Source organism: Egretta garzetta, unplaced genomic scaffold, assembly GCF_000687185.1.
Source record: "Egretta garzetta isolate BGI_Z169 unplaced genomic scaffold, ASM68718v1 scaffold458, whole genome shotgun sequence".
In the NCBI taxonomy this organism is placed as follows: domain Eukaryota; kingdom Metazoa; phylum Chordata; class Aves; order Pelecaniformes; family Ardeidae; genus Egretta; species Egretta garzetta.
In genome coordinates, this window is record NW_009260599.1 from 114,684 (window position 1) to 136,516 (window position 21,833).

Genomic DNA, 21,833 nt, shown 5'->3' on the forward strand with positions numbered 1-21,833 from the left:
CCGTGTGGAACACATAAGCCTGCAATAAGTGTACTTACAGTGTGTCCCACTTCTCCCAACCCAAGGGCCCCGATACTCAGGAGCACCTGGAGGCAGGTCTCGTGTTGCACAACCTGACCACACTACAAGGGGAAGCAAAGCACTAGCAGCACAGTTCACACTAAGGGCAAAGGGCTTTTTCTGTTTGGATTTTAAGATGAAATCAACTTCAATTGCAGCCTCTAGCAATGGTTTCAGATTGCTCATTAATCTTCTGCAGCTTCCACAAGCAGCTGGTATTTATCGTTCCTATCATACTATAGGGGCTAAATGCAGCGGGGCTTGGGAGAGGGAGGGAAGGGCCCAGAGGAAATCACCACCTTGGTTTGGAAGCAACGCTCATCCCTGGTTACCAGCGTGAGAAACTGCCCTGGCGCCCTCCCTTACTCATTTGTGTACTAGATGCTGCAGGACAGGTTTCTTAGAAATCCACGTACAGGAGAGGAGAAGCACGGGTATGCTGTCCCTGCTCTGCTCCTGGTGGCAGCGGGAGGTTAGGATGGGCAACTCCACCTTCAGTTTGTTACACTCATGCCATGGGATGGGGCTTTGCAGAGGTCGGGACAAGCATCTCCACCCTGCTGTAAGTGCGTAACACACTAACCAAGTGTGGGTATCAAAGGGAGCCTCTCTTTCAGGCTTTCAAAAAAACCTCCCACAGCAGCAGCGGAAGACAAGTAGTGTCCCTTCCATCCAACCTGCTAAGTTTCTGAAAACTGAGATGGCCTCATACCTCTTCATAAAAAAAGGCTCATCACCATCACTTTAGCTTCTAGGGACTGTGGAGAAAAAAAAGCAGAAAAACATGAACATAAAAACATTTTTCATCTCTTTTTAAAGTTGACAGCTCACTAATGAAGCTAGGCACTGTCCTGCAGCGAACTCTCTAGCATAAGGTGGAACTCTGGGTAACAACGCTGCAGAAAGCAACACTGCTGCTGTGAGTCCATGCGCAAAGGTACAGGACAGAGATTCACACAGAGACCAGCTTTTTGCTACCAACAAAAGACTCAAATCAACAGACAACACCAATAAACATGCAGAGCATGTCAAAGACCTGAAGAAGACAAATACAACAGAAGAGAGAAAGTTCGAAACTTGACTTCTCTTGTCCTACGCCTGAAGGTGTCACTTTAAGAGAACTTAAATGTGGCTTCTCCCGTTCATGCTCATGACTTCATGGTCCTTTGGGGTGAGGGGGGTGGATTGAGAAAAGGGGTTTATCCATCCGTCAGACCAGGGTCGAGTTGGTTCAGTATCAGAGGCACTAAACAGTCTCATCTCTTTTGGCATCAGTTTCCTTGCAAAATGATCTTTTAGCTGTCCTGTTCCACTTTGTTTTCCCTCCTTTGAGGTCCAAGTTCAAACGCTGGAAACTGGGAAGTCTCCGGTACCGAAATATCTGAGAGAAAGTGAATAGCTCCAGCCATGCCTACAACATAACGAAAAAGAGATCTTTGTGCATCTTTAACATTAAGTGGACAGCAAAGGCAACAGCGCCTGTTTGAACACCTCCTCACTAGGTCCTTTTCTGAACAGGTGAACTTAGGGCCTACAGAAAGGCAAGTTCATCTGTACTTTGCCCAGGAAACCAAGTTTCACTTGAAAAGATCAAAGGCAAGAACCAAGATCTCTCTGCTACCGTCTTTTCAGCTGCACAACCTCAATGCTACTTCCATTAAGAAAAAAGCTTGCACTGTCCCTCGGAATTTGAGCAGCTCTTGCTCGTCATTTCACTGGTGAAAAAAGAAAGGCAAAACTTTACTATACTTGTGATGTACAAATTAATTTGTTTGCTACTTATAAAGAGGCCATCCAGAGCCTGAAGCACTAACGCCAGCATCACCTAACAAAACTCTTAGGGTGACAGACAACAGAGGCACCTTACAGCAGGACAGCATACAAATACAAGCTCAGTTTTATGATCAAGCTAAAATCCTATTTTATCAACAGCAATGCACATACAGACAAAGGAACCTTCCCAAAATACAGCATCTGATGCAAATGAAATGATTAAGACAATCCCGTAAGATGCACATGCAGCTTCCACTGAAGGTGTGCACATACATGCAGAATTGGACAACTTCAATCACAAAATTTGGTACCAAAAAAAACCACCCCAAATTAAGACATTTTTGTCTCAAATTTGAGACTTCTACATTTTTCTAAAAAAAAAAATAAAAATCCACTGACATTAAAAAACTAAAATAAAAGCTGAACATCAGCATTAAAGCACAAATCATCCTATGGTTGGCATTACTTCACCTTCTCAACAAATTTCAAAGCTCTTATAAAACAGATTGTATGCCTGCTTTTCCCCTGTACAAGAGAGCTCTCAGGAATAAGAATACTTATATTTTCCTCCCTTCAACATTAATACAATAACTCTGTATTTAGAAGGGATGCATATAACTACTGCTCTCTTGTGTTCACACCTTGGATTGGTTGATTTGTAAAATAATCCTATTTGGTCTGCTGTAATTTCACATATTTGTGATAGGTGGCACACTAGGCTCATTGTTCGTGAAAGAGCTACTTTAAACCCTACTTGGGTCTATGATTGCTTGCTACTGTGTTTCTAAAACATAAGGATGAGATAGGGAATAAAAAATAAACTACAAATAAAAAAGATAGAGAGCTCTAGGAAAGCATTTAGGAACAACTTTGAACTTAGAGAAAAGCCCCTAAGAACTCCACATGTCCTTTCTGTTACGTGATTTGGGTTCATACTAAAACTTGCTTTAGTATTGCAGCAGAGAAGGTCTAGTTCTGACAAGCCAGCAACTACTTTGAGACCCCCTGTCCAGAGCTGTAAGTCTGCCCAGTCCCTCTGCAACACCACCTATGACAAAACTGTTGCCCAGACTTCTGTTTACTTTAAGCCAAGAGGCATCAGCACAGCAGAATTTTATCCAAAAATCACAGTGGCACTGGCTTTACATTGAAAACTGCTGAAATGCAACCAAAAGTGAAAGTTCTGATTATTTTCTTTTGTCTTTTTCTCCTCCCCCCCTTTCTTTTAGGTGGTGGGTAGGGGGTGGGTCTATTCTTAACAGCAGAGGAACCCACCGAAGATTTCCCAACTCCTAAGCATGTGCCAAAACTGCAAGGTCGCGCTTCTTTCCTGTATAATACAATACCATTTGCAACACCAGCACTTTACCTTCAAAGAGAGAATAAGGTCGGTCAGGAATACGACATCCATGTGCACCATACTCCAAACACCATTCAGCAAACTGGGGAAAACATTAAAAAAAAAAATTTTTTTTTATTTAATACTTGCTAAATGCAAGCTTGAGTATCTGTATTATCTCTAATAGTACTAAATGTAAAGTAGCGTAAGCAGAGACACAACACAGAAATCACTGTCCGAGATCAATTTGTCCCACTTCAACCATGACAAGGCTGCAATTAGGTTTTAGGATATGTATTTCCACAGCACGAGTTTCCGCTTCATAACAACATCATTAGGTGGACTGTACTTAACTTCTGTTTTCTGTAAATCAACCCTGCTACACGTCAATGAAAGATGCTGCGAGAACAGATATATTCAGTTTCAAGGGCAAATTTTTTCTAATACTACAGTATCAGTTTCTTATCTGTCTTGGTGCTTTATTTATCCATGGGCTCAGGACTTAGGGTTGTTAATTGCATTCTGGTTTTCTTTCACTTCCGTGCACCAATTTACAGTATTAAATCTCCAGCTGCCATTACTTAATTTTATTTGCTCTCCCCAAGCCTTATGAAAAATCATTAAAAATACATTTAGACAATTATGGTCATCAATATTTTGTTGCAGAAGATGGAATACCATTAAAAAGAGTTAACAATGTCTCTTCTGTGTTTGATCAACGCTGCTGCAGTAGCTGCATTAGACATACGTGACTTATGAACTGCACCTGGATCAATTTAATAGCAACCATCTATTTCTCTTTTATGGCTCCCCAGAGTGTATGGGGGGCCACAGGTTCCCCTGGCATTTCTGTGCTTGGAAGCCTTCGAAGCAAACCACTGCTTATTCAAAATACAGGGCGAAGATTCCTGCAAACCAAAGGACTGAGATGTCTCTTTCTGCTCCCCCTGCAATTTGGGCAACCTGCTAGCAAACAGCTCATCCTACTAACTAGAGGGTGCCCCAGCTCTAGAGTTGGAGCTATATGGGGTGTGAGCGTGCCCCCAGAACCATCAATCTGTTCAACAGAAGGAGAAAGGGCAGCATATCCTCCCTTCTCCCCCCGACTCTGGTTCTTTTAAGTGTTTATTGGGGGATGCATTTTTCTTCCCCTGGTAGGGGTATGTGCATGTGTGTGAATGTCTCGAGGAAACCCAGCAAAAAAACCACGAACACAAACATTGTGGTCCACACTGTTATTAATAACTGATGAAATATTTTTGCTCCCCCCTGCAGGTACAAATCTTCAAACCAAGGTTTAATTCTCTAGGTAATCTTGTCTTATATGTGAGGACAGAACATGTTTATGGCATGTTTCTAAACTACAATCAATTCTTGCAACATCCACATCTTATTACTAGCCTTTATTATTACATCCAGCTTGGGAACTGCAACAGAAATTAAAAAAATGCACCCCAGGCTACTGAAGCACAGCCATCATTTACAAGTTCATAGCTTCACCACAACTCACAGATCCAGTAAGCCACACTAATATCTTTGTTAAACCAAGTGGGAAAAAAAAAAAAAAAAAATTCTAGCAAGAAGGTATCTCCCATTATTTGTCTCACAGACTGGGCATGCTTGCCATCAGCAGTGGTTTAATCACAACACTGAGCAGCACAGGGCTTGGATGTCCTCTGCTGCCTGGAGCCCAGGATGCCACAGCCCCTCTCTTCTCTCACAGGCAGGCCAGCTAGGAGCGGCTCAGCCTTCTGGGAGCCTGATACTGCTGGAGAAAAGTCACAAAGCCGAAAGCGACAAGCACAAACCAGGGGTCTTTGTGAGCCAGGGGCTTTCAAGCTCTTCTGATTAATTTGTGAAACAGTTTCATGGCTCCCAAGAGGTAACCAGGGATTCCTGGCCAGACTCCTTTCCCTGGGCCTCATGTTTTCAGTGTGAGCAAACACCCCTGGAGGGAGCCATCTAATTCTCTGTTACATGCCTTTAGGTACCAACAGAACTGCACACTTGCTTCCCTGCATGCTCTGGCTCAAAAAGAAAAGATGCCAAGAATGCCAGACAAGCAAATTCCTCTGCCTGTTTCAATATTTCCCCTGCAAGAGCCCGAAGGGCCCAGCTGAGCACTGGAAATGCTAAAATGCAGAATGGCTGCAAATATGCTGCCAGACCTGACTATGCTGGGCACCTCCAGCAAACAGTCTTTGGCCACTGTGCCACATCTTCCTTCTCCAAGGGGTTTCAGGTACATAACCGGGTCTCTCCCTTTTTTGGCTTTGAAATAGATAGGCTTGCTTTTCTCCAGCTTGGTATGAAAGAACATCGGGGCTCTGACAGCACCAACAGGAGTTGCCAATGCAGCACAGAGCCACTGAAGATGTACTGGCATGGAGGATGACAGTGAGAGCCTGAAAGCCGTCACAACAGCAGGGCTCGGTGCTGTGGCTCGCGTGTCAGCAGTGGTTGAGTCCACATGTAACGAAGTCACAGATTCGCCACGGGAGTGCAAGGGGTTTATTATGTTCTCTAGGATGCAGGTACACTTACAGGTGTCCTCATGTGTGATGCTTTGGTAAATGTGAGACAAGCAGCAACTTTTTAAAGCTCTGCTGATGGAGGACAGGTTGACAGCGGAGATGAAATAACAACAGCTTTACACGTGGCCAGTGTTCATGTTAAAGCACCTAAGAAGCAACACATCAAATTTCCCATTGCAATACTTTTAAAAAGGCCTCAGCTAAATAGCTTTGTATGCAATACGAAACCTAACATCAATGAATTATGCTGAAAAAAACCCAACAAACCAAACCAAACAAGAGTCTTAGGAGATGAGGAAACAGAAGCAGAGAAAGCCTTCTCCTTCGGTAACTGCTAGCATAGTCAGAGCTGATACTGGAGCCTGGACAACTCCAGTGGAAAAATTCTGAGTGTGTCTTTCTCTGCAATTTGTATTAATGAAAAAAATCTAAGTGAGCAATTTAGTAACTGCAATTCAGAGCTCTAAAAGCCCCAAACAGACACTAGTCTGAAAACAAATAATTACAAAAGCCTACAAAAAGTATCGCTTGAGGAGCTGAGGATGACAGTGGATGTCTCAATGGAATAATTAGCACCACATAACATTAGTCTGTTATTGTTCAGGCCGGCTGATTTTCAGACTCTTATTTTCTTCTGAATGTGTTTAGTTCCTCCCCCATTACAAAACTTTAGTGCACTTCACTCTGTGTATTAAGATGGTGTGTGCCCCACACACACAGCTGAAGTCATCCAGTCAGAGTGTGAGCACAGAGGAGCAAGTGACAGGACCCTGTTGTCCCACCCAGCCGCACAGCCAGCCAGCTCCAGCACACAACAGCCTACTCCAATCACAGTCTACTCTTGCACGGGTGTTATGACATGAAAGGGAACGGTAATTTTGCTGGGATGCTGCAGAGCTCACCTTGCAAGCTCGGTAGAGGTACTTTTTGTCCTGAGTTAGGTTATAGAGAGACAAGAAGGAGTAGCCATTGCCAGCAGTACCATGGCAGATCCCGTATCCTTTTCTCAATAAACCTCGCTGCCAGATGACATCACTGCAATCCATAGCATCTTTCAAGTATTTATCCTCTTTAAAAGTCTGTGGAATAAAAAGAGAGAATAAACACACATAAACTGAAGCACTAATGAAAACAAAGGGAAGCTGGACCCAAGAGATGTTTTGCTGTTGGTGTGGGGTTTTTCCATAAATAATTTATTTTTAATTTTAATAATCCATTCATCATAGACTTGCCTTTCTTTTCTTACTGAATTGTTTCTCCTTTCCCTGCATGGAAAAAGAAAGAACTTCTCAAGTTCTTTATTCTGAAATCAGGACCCCAAAGGAAAACTCAAGTTGAAGGCCCTTGGTTCTACAAACTATAATCTATTTGAAGGGTACGTGGTCCTTTCTTGCTCCATTCCCAAACCACAACGTCATTGAATTTGGAACATAGAAATGTAATTCTTGCCTCCAAGAAATGTAACGCAGAATACTGGCCACCAAATCTGGTCCTAAAGGGCTAGGTCCTGGTCGTCCTGAGTAATTCTTCCTGGTTACTCACCATCTGCCTTCAATTCCATGTCAAAAATGCACAAGACTATCTCTTTGCATAGCACAGGGCTCTCTTCTCTGTCACAAGTAGAAGTAGGAACACTCCATTACCTTGATTAGTATTTGTGTTGGAAATACTCAGAAGCACTACCCAGTTTGGGCAAAGGACCAATTTTGCAAAGTTTATTGCCGCTGAAGTGCATTTGGGACACAGAGCCCATCATGAGAGCAGAAAATAGAAGCAAGTAATTTAGTTGGACACCACCAGATTTCCACCTTTATAAGGCTACTTTTTTGCTCCCCTTTGCATAAGTCACTCTACAGATCAACAAGACAAAAAAAAAAAAAATTAGTAACTGATGCATTACTGTAGACTTAGTCCTTTAGAGATGGCATCCCCTGCCAGGCTACTTAATAAGGTAATATAAGCAATTAACATGCAAGATGCTTAAATCCACAAGCTTGATAGAGAAAGTCCCTCTCTCTGAACAGGGTTTGTCAGCTACTTAGCTGTAACATTTCAAATTAAGGCCTGGCAACAGCATTTGATTTCCAGGGCAAACACTGCTATCTGTCATCACAAGTCCCTGTGCTTGGTATGAAAGCGTAGCCAGCAAAACATACTCCAATTTTTCTTACTGCTTCTTCAAAAAGCTGAATCTAAAGAGTAAAAGAAAAGCAGCATATGCCCCATCATTTTAAACATAAAAAGAGGCCAGCAAGGAGACTGCTAAACAGAACTTATCCCTCTTATCTCCCACAAAACATTTTGTGCTGTCTGCAGTGTGAAGTCAACCTCCTACCACAGTCCAAAGAAAAAGCAACTGTGACTGCTGCTATGTTCAGCAATGCTGTAAGAGATTTACAGTTCACATTTCAGGTAGCAGCATGAGTAATTATTCTATAAACCAAGCCTGCTTTTCATGAGCCCACCCAGAGACCGACCAGGGAATCTGCCACGGAGGGCTGTCAAAAGCAAGAATCAATTTGCATAAATTTAATTAAATTGAATACTTTCAAATGTCATGCAAATCAGAAGTGCACAACACAAGAGAGATAGCAAACCTAGTTAAGGATGGAGAAGAGCAAACAGTAGGCTTGTGGTAGCTCAGCAGTTATATTTATGCCCGAGACATGGCCTGGGATCTTTGCTCTGAGGTTCTCAAGAGCTGTATCTTAATAATGGAGTAATTTACAGAAGACATTCTTTGGCAAGACACATGAACCTACGCTTTTGAAAACCAACATAATTCTTAAAACTCTTGGGATGAAGATTCAAAGAATTTAGGTCAATGTTCTCACACCCAGGACTCTGACATCAAATTGTTTAAATACGTGGCCCTTTCCCAAGAAACTACTAGCACCCTGAGAAGCAATTTTACCCACTTCTTTCCTCTTTACAAACATACCTATGTAAGTATTTTGAGATTTTTAGGTGCCTAGCCTAGGGTTCTGGTTTGAAAGTCTAGACCTTGAAAGACATAAACATGCAAACCTTACAATCTAACAGGCCTGCATGCAGGTGTCTCTGTAAAAATAGGGGTCTATATGAACACAGAATGATTCACCTTATAAGCTTGCATGAGCATGTGGATGACTCCGGGGGCACCATGGCACCAGTGAACCAGCCTATCAGTCTCATTGCTCAGTGACGACGGGTAATTCCCAGATCTGAATTTTTTATGACGCACATAGTCAATGCTTGGCTTCACCAGCTCTGCCAGTGTCTCCTGGTCCACATTTGCAATTGGCTAAAGAAAACATTAAAAAAAAAAAAAAATCACCAAAACCATAAACAGAAGTAGTAACAAATTGTGTATCAGCACTTAATTCTATGATCTATTTTCAAGTATCCTACATACGTGCCCTTGATCCAAATACTTTGAATCACTTCACACAGATTTAATTAATGTCTGCTTACAATAGCCTTCTGAAGAGTGTTTTTACGGCTACTGTAGAAACAAAGAAATTGGGGCACCAAGTTGTTACCTGTCCTACTGGAAGTGACACAGAAAGACTATGGAAGAATTGAGAACAGAATATGGATTTCAAGACTTGCAGGCCTCTCTTTATACCTTAAAATAGAACACTTAGAGGAGAAAGATGGTTTTATAGATATATTGCTCATTACACACACTTAAAACTCAATGGGTTACACATTTTGTTTTAAAAATAACTAACGTAGACAAACCTGTTCTATTTCCCAGTAAATGAAGACTATATGCAGTTGCATACCTGGCAAGGGTTTATGAAGGTTAAAGTATTCCATCATAAACAAAACTGCCTGAAGCTATGGGCTATAAATCTGTATTTCCAATTTCAGAAGCAACAGCTTCTTCTCCAGGTAGCTAAATATCTTTCTATGACAAACTCATCCTTAGATTGCTGTTCTGAATTTTCTTTCTCATTTCTTCTACTTAGTTTACATCCTTGCCAAAAGGAGAATATATCCATCAACATGCACGCTCCATTTAAGTAAAGGTTTAGAAGCCAAGCATCTGTTGGGTCTGCAGTTGTTCTTAGCTGGCATTCCCTCCTCTACCAGCCCATTTTACAGTATTTTCATAACAGAGCTCTCTGTTTTTACACAGCCTACATGATTTCTGCTATTTCTGCAAGCTGTGCGAACAACTGCAGAAACCAGAGCCTACAGGAGCCTAATAACTGAGCTTATTTTTTCAAGTAACTTGTCTTTGTTGCTGACTTGATGTCATATGATTGCACTGTTTCCCACCAGGTCCAGCATATTTGTGTTCAATAGGTGAGCACACTGCTACAATTGACAGTCTCACAGACAAATGAAGGAAGACTTTCAATAGTTGCACTTTGTAACCTGAAAAAAACAAAAGCTTTTATTTCGCCTCAGCCAGGAAAGCTTTACCAGGCTTCTACCTGCCAGGTCCCTCAAGCAAACTCCACCTCTGCACCTTCCTGAGAGGAACAGAAACCTTCATGCTGCTAATCAGAAGTACACCTGAATACAGATCAGCTTATCATGAAGAACACCCTGGAGCTGATCAGCCCTCACTCAGACTCTGACCTGTGGGGTTGGGAGGCTCTGGGGGAAGCTTTGCTTCAGGGCTCTGATTTCACGCCGCACCCCCGCAGCAGAAGGCAAAGCGGATGGGCACCAGCCCATACCTTCAGTCTTGAGCTGTGCAAGGCAAGCCCAGCCCAGCCCAGCCCATCTGTCCTTGGGAGGTAAATCCAAGAGCAGAGCTCTTTACAAACCTGCTTCTCACCTTGTGCTTCTGAGAAGACCTGAGCACAGATGAGTTGTTTGCCCAAGTTGCTGAGGTTTCCAGCACCTACTTCCAACAGCAAAAAAGTAACCTACATGTATGTGTCCTGACTCCCTGGCCAAGAGCAATGATATGCAGACATTTTTGCCTCAGGGTTAGTCAGAGGGGCTAGGACTTCAGAATTCCTCCTCTACCTCCTGGATGAGTTATTTAACACTGCTGAGCTCTTATTCTTACAGTAGTCTTCTGTAAGTAAATCCAGCAATCTATGTTTCCTCATAAAAATGTTGTACAGAAATGATGATCAGTGACCTTCACATCTCAGGTGCTGTGTTGGACGCCCTTTTTTTTGTTATCAACCAACCACTCAACAAATCATCTCCTGAATTATTTGCTGAAAATACAGAAATATTCTCCTCATTTGGCATGGGAGGGGTGGGGAGAGGATGGACTCCGATATGCCATGTTCTTCTGCAGTGGATGACTCAACTCTGAATGACTCACAATATTTAATGTACAGTGAAAAGACAGTAATCTCATGCTGCATAAACAATGGCTTTGTGGTAATTCTTAAAAGCAGCAATTATATGTACAGGAAAAGATAGTTACGATTTTAACATGTAAACAGAGTAGCTGCTGCTTAAACCAAAAAGCACTGTGCAATTATTTCTGCTATCAGCCTTGAATAGTAAATTAAGGATGGAGCCTTTAAAGAGGCTTTTTTAAAGGACCAGATGCTTCTCAGAAGATCTAGCAGAGCTAGGGAAGGAAAAATGGAAGATAACGGAGCTGGAAGTGGACCACCTTGTTGAAGAAAGCAGGAAGTTAAGATAAGGGCATAGTAAATCGGGGCAGCCTGAGGTCCCAGTGACATGGTCACTGCAGAAAATGGCTGTAGTGATGTTAAGACATGCCCCCAGGTAGCAGAGCAGTAGCCACTTCCACAGCAGTCAGCCACTTTAGCCTCAGCTACTGGTGGAAGTGGTGTGAGCTAATCTGAAAGAGATGGGGAGAAGTCACAGCATTTTTGGCAAATGAGGAACAGCTAAGCAGTGGCAAGACCAAATACCAGCTCAATCACTTCTGCAGTGAATATTCATATGCAACTTCAGGCTGTGAGGATGTCCAATCCTTCCACTTGCCTGAAGGAATGTCATTCTGCATGAGCTGGTAAGAAAATTAACATTTACAAAGATACACAGACCAGCAGCACCTTTAAAAACCAGAAACAGGTACAATACAAATTTTGCAGCTCTATGGCCATCTTCTATAATAAATCTTAAGGCTCTTTTTCTAGGTTGTACAACAGAAATAAGATATGCTGGTCTGTTTTGAAACACATCATAATCCTATTGGAGAATCTCAGGGCAAGGGGGGATAGATTTAAGTGTGGGAAAGAGGAGTTATACAGAAGAGAGGAATCTCATTCAGGACAACAGAAAGAGGAGAGCAGGGGTCACAAATGCACTAAGGAACATAGATTTTGGGGGGAGAGATAGCGGGGATAAGGAAGAACATCTAAAGAATAAAAGCACAGTGAAGACTAATGTGTGATTAAGGATAGTCTTCCAAAAGCTTCAAGACAGCAGAAAAAAAAATAAAAGTTGGAGGAGAAGAGAGGAAGGGCATGGAGGGCAAGAGGACAGGAGGCACCAGTGGTGCATTCATTTAAAAATAGAAAAAAAATTGAAGATTAAGAGTGATGGATGGTAAGTGAATATTTAGCTGGCCTAATGTACGAGGATGAGAGACCTCACTGTCTCTGTTGAGGATAGGAAACTTCAGCTCCTGGAACACTGGTGCTCTGAACCACAACTCAAGGGTTAATTCACTCTAATGAGAGAATATCCAAGTCACCGTTTTCTTCTGCTACCAGGGCCTGAGCTAGCATCTCTACAGTTCTGTGCTGCGACTCTAACTCCAAATTGTGAGACCCTGACCCAGCACAGGGCTGCACATGCATGAAAGCTGAAGATAAGATCTTCTGATGCAAAACAAGAAATCACTGGTGTTTCACCCCAGCCCACAGAAGATGCTCTTACCTGCATGAGCATGTAATAGATCCCAGCCACTCCATGGGCCGCTCCCACGTATTGCTTCCTGTGCCACTGGTACAGCAGAGGGCAACGGTCTGTTTTCCGCTCCTCCTTTGAAAAGTTTTTCCCCGATTCAATAATAGCATCTATTACCTAAGAAAGAGAACACACCCCTTCCATCTGTCTCGCCTGCTTTGATTCAAAGGGGTTTGCTTTGTCATGACTAAAACCACAGCAGAGAATAAGCCACAATAAACAGTGATAGGACAACAATATTCCATTCATTTGGACTTGAGTATTCAGGTAGAAATGGTCCCTTTCTTCTCCAGCCTCCCTTTCTTAATCCCTTGAATTATGGGAAGGAGTGATTCCAGTTCAACCTTGCTGATGCTGTGGCACTGGAAGGAGAAAAGTATCTTACCTCTTTGATAACAGACTGTGGGACAGTGTCTGGACCGATTTCAGTATTCAGGTACAGCAAGGCATATAGGTAACCTGCTCTGCCATAAAGCAGCTCATCTGGAAGTTCAGCATCTGTGCTTACGACTGTCCTTTGGAGCTGCAACAACCTGCATCAGACAAGGAAGGTGGGCAGAGAGAGCATCTTCTTTAGAGACTATACTGGACTATGTACTGCACAAGCCATTAATCAAACCAGAAGCAGAACAAGTGCCAAAGCCCCACCACTTACCTTCAGTCACCCACAGTTCAGCTGGCTGCCAGGTTTACACACAGGAGCTCTGCGTGCCTGCCGTCCCTGACAGACAGGCAACTGGGAGCCAGAGCCAGGTGAGTATTAGCGCAACCATCAGGTTTTTGTGCAGACAGAAACAGGGGTATGGGTGCAGGGTGGAGTTGCATGAGTCTGGAGAACTACTCCAACAAATAGCAAGCGCCACCTGTAGTGTCTGGGAATTTCACCTAAGCAAGGACCCTTAACTGTAGATGTGTAAGAGGGAAATAACAAAAACAAGCAAAAAAAACCCCAACACCACCATTCAGCACTCCCCCTCCCTAGACAACCTGTTGTCTCAAACATTTAGCCATCCAGTTTTGAAAAGGGCACTGCTATTATGCACAAGCGTTTTGCTTGCCTTCGAGGATGGAAAAAAACCTTGGGCTGGCCATCACAACTCTCATTTGCTCCCTAGAGACTCCTTGCTATTACTCCAGCAGTCTGCATCAGAAATGAGGTACAGCAGAGATCTGTTTTCCTGCCCACTCCCTCCCTGTCTCTTCCTATCTTTTGTGATTAAATTGGCAATTAGATGAAACCATGGAGATGATCACATTTTAAATTGGTGGAGGGGGCAAGACAATCTGGATTAAGACCAAATTCAATTCCCAGATCTCCCCCCAACAGCTATTACCTGTCAGAAATGTTAGCACTAACATCATGCTGGAGCAAAAATACTGACCCCAGTAGCTTGTTTATGCTGTCACTGCTTAATACCATGGAAAAGCCACTCACAAAAAAAATATATATATATGTATTATCACTCCTTTCTTGGAACTACTCTTTGGACTTGGAATGAAATTATTTTCTGTTAAACTGTCCACTGTTAAGACAGCTACAAGGTACAAAGTTTAAGTGCAATCAGAGATTACATTTTGACATCTATAATGTAACACTCAGCTGGTGTCATGAAAATATTTGTAAACAAAAAAGGAAGGAAGAAAAGGAACAAATAATCAAACTAACCTCCTTTTCAGTTCTCCTCCTAGAAATGACTTTCCAAGCAGAGGCAAGACTAAAAGATTTATTGCTAATCTCATTTTGTTATACTCATGCTTCACACCTTACAGCAACACTGCTTTCCCTAGCTGCACCCAAAATTACATGCCCAAGTTTACTGACAGTTCTAAAAGCAAAAACACCGCAAATGCACCACTCATTTCAAAACTGAAATATTCATTCAGGAACAGCAGCAGAGATTAATCACACTAGGATTCTAGATTAGAAAGAGACCAATGATATTTCCAAATATAAACCAGAACAGAGATGAGGACACAAGGCTAGTCCTCAAATTCTGGCAGTGTAAGGTATGCTGCTGGACTGCTAGCATGTGGATTGCTGGTGCCAATGCAAACCACACAGGGCTCCAGTGCTTCCAGTCCTTGCTGGGACAGCAGTCAGCTCCATACCAACAAAGGGACAGTTAGTTCTTCAAGGAAGCTAAATGGGAATTCTCAAGATATTTGTTACATCTAGATTACTTTGGAAAGGGGCTGGAATTTTTTCAGGCTATACTTCATACGCTCTAACCTAATTAAAGCCCTTGCCTTTAACGGTTTAGCAAACACCTCGTTTTTATTCTATGAAATCTTTTGTTACATATCAATCTGATGTACCATGTTTCCGTCTGGATGTTTCCACACCCCTGCAGTGTACATGTTTTGTAATGAATCCGCAATTAAGACCCACGCTTTACAGGAAGCATCACACACTGCACAAGCAGTACATATTGCCAATGACAAGCATGCAGCTTTTGTTAAATGTCACTTCAGTGTGACAAAATCAAAATGTGCATGCACTACAGATATGTCCAGGACATCCTGTCCTTACAGCAAGAGGACTCAAGATAAACCTGCTAAATGTGAATCAAGTGTAAGACAGCTTTAAATAAAGATAAAGCCTATTTTGTATTCTTCTACTGAAAACGTATCGGGGGAGAGAAAGCTTCTCCATTTTTTAATTCTGTCCTCCAAAACTCCACTTGCTAATGTTACTGAACCAATGCTGTCTACAAATGAAGGGCATGGCTTTCTCCACCATCAACCACTTACTTGGCAACACATTCTTTAGATTCACTGTCATTTTTCAGCTTGTGATAAACCACTGCACCCACTGCCAGCGGCCCAGCATCACCACAGAGGAAAGTAACTCTTCTGCCATTCAGATTGCGAAGGATTCTCTTCACATAATCAAGAGATCGCTGCAAATGGCTCTGGTTTTTTGTGACACGGTACAGTTGCAGATACAAGAGGGCAATACCTGGAACAACCACATGAAAAAGAGAAGGAAAAGTAAATGAAACTATCGAAGTAAATTATATGCCCCTCTTTAGTACCTCTGAACCAGTAACTCAAATGAGAACAGGTATTTGGGCAATTAAAACATGCCAGTCAAGGGTCCTAGCTCATGCAATGGGAAGGCATCAGGCCATCTATTTTGATTACATTTCAATTTGGATTGTGACAAAAATAATAATAAAAAAACCCCAGACTGAAGTCCAACAGTAGATTCATAATTTGCAGAGAATGAAGAAAGTTCATGACATGGGCACTGGTGCTCGGTGAAGAAATCGCTGAAGACTCAAAAACATGGGCTAACAAGCGTGTGCATGACCAAGTACTGTACATTGACTGTACACTACTTGTCTATTATACGTAAGAAATGACTTATCTTCCATTTGATTTGTAAAAGGATCTTTTGATGAGTTTTTGGATTAACTTGCCAAGTTCTTCATAACCCTTAAATGCATTTCACAATAAGATTATGAGCTTCTACAAGTTAAGATGGTTTGTAAAAGCCAGAAAGCAAACAAGTCTTCAGAGAATGCCAGGAGGTAGCATCAAGCTTCACTCCATTAAACTCATTACATAGTTTGCCCTTAAAACAAAACAAAACCAAACCTTAAAAATTGCAACAATGTAGACTGAAGAAAGTGAAACAAATCCAACTAAGTGGATGTTTATTGGTCAATTGCTAGCAATTGGGCAGACAGAACAAAACATTTACCTCTACACCATCCTGTGTCTCAAACTCATTTCTAAACAGGGAGAGCACTCTCCCCAGCCACAACTAAAGCCGAGTACACACAAGGCCCACTTAGCTCCACAGAGAGGCTACCTGAAGAGTACGATAAGAATAGCACCACAAGAGTGCTGGTACATCCTCAGATGTTCTCTGGACTGGCTTTGAACAGGCCTTTCTACATGAGTCCAAGAGAAGAGCTGCAGAGCTTGGTTAGCCCAATTCAGTGGCATGGGAACTTGTGGCCTACTTACTGGGATTTCTGCAACCCTTTTTTATGTTGTAGCAAATGTGTAGATACCTGGGCTTGATCAAGACTTGATCAGAAAGCCATGAGGCCCAGTTCACCCAATCCTTCCTTGTGCAACACCTGCAAAGTGGCACATACAAAGAGTACTTGTAGAAGCAAAATAAGACTCTAACATGAGTCCTGTGACTGTTATATGCCAACTGTATGTGCTCCAAGATTTTAAAGATATTTCACAAAGCTCAAGCCAATGCTCAGGACTGTGCACTCTCAATAAGATTTGCCTAGACATGGTACATAACAAGCAGGACAGTTATTTTCAGCATTGCTGTTATCTTCTGATTTGCACACTAGAAAAATGACGCAGAGAGCAAGTTTGGGAAGAAAGTACTTTCACTAGTTTTTTTAAAAGCCAGATCATTTAAGTATTTTTATTCAGGAGTCAATTCCACAGAAGCCTTGAAAGTTTACAACTTGGAAGAGATGTAGCAGCAATCTAGGAAAGCAGGATGGAAAAACCCAATTCTCATTAGACTGCATTACTTGTTCATCTATCTTCTTTTTTCAGCTAATGATGGCTGTGTTACTTTTAGCTTATGACTCATTTTCAGCATGCTCTGGTTTACCAGCCGTAAGTTCAGTTGTCAGTCACAGTGTCAGAACACAGCTCCCTGGGAGCCGTTTCGTAATGTCAGCGCAAGAATGCCCACCACTTGAGATCTTCTGCACTCACTTAGCAGCGACTCACTTTCAGACCTTGAAACATATCTATGTTTAAGTCTGAGTTGTCTAAAACTTCCCCACCCATCCACCCACAGCACCATCTGTATCAAAACATTACGAAAAAAGCAACGAAGTTTTACCCTTTCACTGCCAGAATTAAGCCTGAGCATGGGCAAAGCCTGGAGTTTTTCCAAGTTGCTCCCCCTCATGACACAAAGATAAAGAATAGATCTCCTCAGGGTACATTTCAAACATGCTGTGCTAAAAGCTTAAGTATGTCTGAAGCGTGAGCTAGCCAGAGCAGGAATAGAATATGCCATTGTAATAGCAAAGCAGCACTTAAGAGGCCAAGACAGAAAAGCATTTTGGCAGCTTGAAGAGTAGTGACCGCATCAGGCTTGACAACTGCAGGCTCTGCCTAAAGGATCAGAAGGGCTCATTCACATTTGGACAACATCAGTGATGCAACGCTAAATGAACAACAGCGCCTAGCAATAACCGGCGCTTGCACACGCCTGTTTGTCTTCATGCACTTCACAATCTTGCAACCCCCGCCCCCATGCTCCCCCTCCTCACACGTTCATTTTACCATTTTTGTACAGACAGAACAAGCAGAGCCGAATTATCCATATTCCAGATTTTAAGGCTCCAGCTCCTGGGCACGGAACAGCCCCTCTCAATGACTAGAAGATGCTGTAACCATCAGACAACTGCTAACTATCAATCCACTGAACAGCAAAAGGTAAAAATAACCCATTTTAAGAAAATATTCAAGAAACTAGAGGTAAGCCAAAAGAAGTAGCCTTAGAAAATCCACTCCTTCTGCAAGACAAAGATCTCCATATACAAAAGCCAATTACCTCTCTGTAACTAGATCCTTTGTCCACTGAAATGAATGCCAGTCATTCTAGACAGTAGTGACCAAGGGTCCAGAGTTAAAAGAAACCAACTCACACAAATGCCTTTATCAGAGTATTTCTGCTGCTGTATTTTGTATTCTGTGAGAATATCAGAACCTCCTCCTGTGAATAAAGCCAATTATGCCATTTAACAAACACACTCGTTCAAATTCTAGCTTTCTCACCAGTCCAGCCAGTATAGGCAGAGCAGTCATGTGGATCTGCCGTCTTCAGCCCTTCCTCCATTTGTTGCAGAAGGTCTTTGATTTTTGTCTGGATCCGTTTTGAGAACCAAGCACTGACCTGAAAACAGGAGACAGGAGAAAAGGAGCGAGTCAGAAAAGCCGGCTGCTCCACTTTCTTGTTTGGAAAAAAACAAACAAAAAATAACGAGGGAATAAATACTACATGCAGAAATCAGCACTGTCAAGGTGGTTCATCTTAAGTGTGTCCCACGCATTCTGATTACATATTAGAGTAAGTTACTAGTATCTACATCAAACAAAAATTATCTGAGGATGCTTTAAAGTCACATGAAGAGCAGCTATGGACATTGTGACAGTCTCTTATCTCAGGCTCTTAATACAGTAAGCAAAGCTTCTTGAGCTGAGTAAAAGGTGAATAGAAGCAAACAGAAGACAACCATCTGCTGCCACTCCATGGCCCAATACTCCATTCAGGGTCTTGGTACCAAGACCATGTTATGGACGAACACAGCAGAGTGAACCTACAAGCCCTGTGTAATAGCTCTCACCACAAGGTCCCTGCACATCTTTTGTGGCACCACAGAGCAGGAAATAGCTAAAGGGAAATAAATGCTTATACCTGAGACAACCAAGTCAAAGTCAAGCCATCATCTTCAATGATGTGCTCAATCACATCATCCATGATGTATTCACATTTTCTTCTTAAATCCAAGACTCTTTCTGATGTCCCGGTTTGTGACCACCACACGGAAGGCAAGTCACTTAGAGCCATAAAATGCTCTTTCTCTCACTTCTTGCTCTCACCCCTCCCCAAAAGAATACTAGGATTGACATGCTTTATCATAAGAGGAGGCTGTTAAATGCAGTGAACTGCTGAAGAACAACTGCCTAAAAGAATGAGCTAGACACAAAGATGACAACTAAAAGCAGCTTGGCAGCTTCAGGTCATGCATGAAGTTAAGAAACTAACCTTTGATTTTATCTGTTGCTTGCTTTTACTTTTGACCTAGAAAAGTTTACATGGATGCTATGTATGAAATATAACACAGGATACTTTAGCCACCATTTCCCTCTCATTAAGCTTACCTTATGGGAAGATACATTACTGATTACTCCCTTAAGCCTCTGGAACACGGAAATAGTCAATTCACTATAATTTACTGCCCTATTAACTTCCATGGGAAAGAGGATTCAGGAAATCCCTTCACAGGATGAGTCTACCTTTGAGTGGGAGCATCAGAAACAACACTCAAAAATGTTGTGGGGGTTTTTTTCCATTATTATTATATGAACAGTATCACTTATTGATCAACTTTTCCTATTAACACATTTATTAAAAGCTATTTTATATATTTAAATAGAGCCTAAGGTCTAGGTTTGCTTATAGAACATTTACCTACTATGGAGCTAGAGAAGGAGAAACAAAAGACCTCTTCCCCTCTGGGCTATAGGAAAAGCTAATTACCAGTTAATTGCATCACAAATGACAACATAGTGACGTACACAAACTTGGTGCCACCGAAAAATATTCTGTGAATGTGCTTTTTCTGTCGTCTACAGAAAGCCCCAAGCATACATCACTTGTCACCTAAGTAAGTCTCAGTTATCCAGGAACATCTAGAAGAGAAACTCTCTAAGAACATGGAAACCAGCAGAGGTTCCCCACCTCCCAAACCAAAAGTCACAACACAGTGGTCATCTGAAAAAAGGCATTATGCAATCTGGCTACCCATCAGCTTTCACTGAGAATAAGCTACTGTTTCCTGAACAGTGTTTGAAATCCTTCCACCCCTTGCTTCCCCAACCTGCTCCCAAACAACAGCCAGAACAATTCAGATTGGAGAAGGCTTAGTTTTATGTTAAACACATCTACATTTATGATGTTTTACTGGAGAAGGAGAAATCAGCTCATTAGGATGGCAAGTTCTTGTTTGATTACAACAAATCCCAAAAGGGAGCATTCTCTGAAAAGCTGATTTGTGACCTGGTGTGCAGTAAGTCAATTGTCACATAGAAGGGGTTCAGATAACTGATGGGTCCTGGATGCCAGCATGCAACTGATTACTCAAAATACACCACATCTTATTCAGAGTGGAACTTCAGATAAATATCAATGAATTCAAATATCTGTTCAATGGATTCAGAAATCAGAAAATCACACAAGTCCTCTGACACACTCAGAAGTCTCCAGGGTCAATGGTTCAAATCCATTTTATGATGGTGGGATAGAGAGGAAAAAAAAAAGAGTCCCCATCCCTGGAGGTATTTAAAAGAAGGATAGATGAGGTGCTTAGGGACATGGTTTAGTGGTGGGATGGCGGTGTTAGGTTAACAGTTGGACTTGATGATCTTAAAGGTCTTTTCCAACCTAGACGATTCTATGATTGCATCTTGTCACACACATACCACTCGAGAAAGGAGCTACACCTCGCTTAACCTTCTTCAGTAATTCTAGAAGTAGCAACCAAACACAGTAATCGTCTACTCTTTGACCTTAATATGGCACTAAGCACCTTTTTGGTAGGAAACTGTACCATGCACACACAACACAACGCCCCCACACCCCCGCTTTAACTAGTTCAGTGAAGCCTCCGCACAAAGCAAAACCTTTCCCAAGGGCAGAGCTCCTCTCCTTCAAAAGACAGCTATGCCAAGGCTAAGGCATATGGTGAAACAGCGTGAGGATATCCACACGGATGCATCCAGGCACAGGGCTCAGTTTATCTGAAAAGAGTGAACTAAGGTTTCAGACTCCCGGTTTATTTACCTACTGCACGCCACAAGCAGGCTGGTTATCTTTTTGTTCTGACAATATACCTGCTGTTACCAAATAAGAATATTTTTTATCAAACACCAGATCAAATTACTTAGAGGCAGGAGGGGAGGACTCTGACATCAGGACACCTGGGTTCTGCTTTGAAACCTCGGTCCCATACAAGTAATTTAGCTCAGGCTGGAGCTTCCCTCTCTCTAAAACAGAAATTGTAACTTACCTATGTTGATTCAGTGCTTGGGAAAGCACAGATGAAAGGATTTTTTTATTATTATTTTAATAATTTGTCAATCCAAACGAGGCTAATCCCAAACTTATGCCAGTGTGAGCAGTTTTATGAGTGGTAACAAATTTTTCCCCAACTACCTACCCACCCCTCCACCACTGCCTCTTTTTTTTTTTTGGTTGCTCTGAAGCTGTAACAATGGAGCACCACCACTGTTCATTTGATAAGATTCCACTATAAGCTTATAACAGATGCTTACATGCACTAGAATAAATTAATTACGTAAAGAAATGAATGTTGAAAAGTGGCTTTGGAAGATTTATAAGCCTCCTTCAAGGAATCTTATGGCGGCATTACAGCTGAGCATAAAGCACGCTAATTCGTCTTGAGCACAGATTGATTTTCATGCGAAGCATATTCATTTCATGGGGATGATTCCAGCTGGCATTCAGCCTTTTCTGCAGGTGGCTCTTGTTATTCCTGTAG

At 42.1% G+C, this 21,833-nt stretch overlaps 1 protein-coding gene across 1 annotated transcript; it reads right to left on the reverse strand.

Annotated features, from left to right (window-relative positions):
* Positions 1-51: 51 nt before the first annotated feature.
* On the reverse strand, positions 52-19,030 carry LANCL2 (LanC like 2). The gene is made up of 9 exons (XM_009644763.2): positions 18,968-19,030; positions 18,328-18,445; positions 15,304-15,511; positions 12,938-13,085; positions 12,523-12,669; positions 8,807-8,989; positions 6,609-6,785; positions 3,203-3,275; positions 52-1,471 (listed from the first exon to the last, which is right to left on the reverse strand). Exons 1-9 carry the CDS (start codon positions 19,028-19,030, stop codon positions 1,356-1,358), a joined length of 1,233 nt encoding a protein of 410 aa, XP_009643058.2. The 3' UTR covers positions 52-1,355.
* Between the last annotated feature and the right edge of the window lie 2,803 nt (positions 19,031-21,833).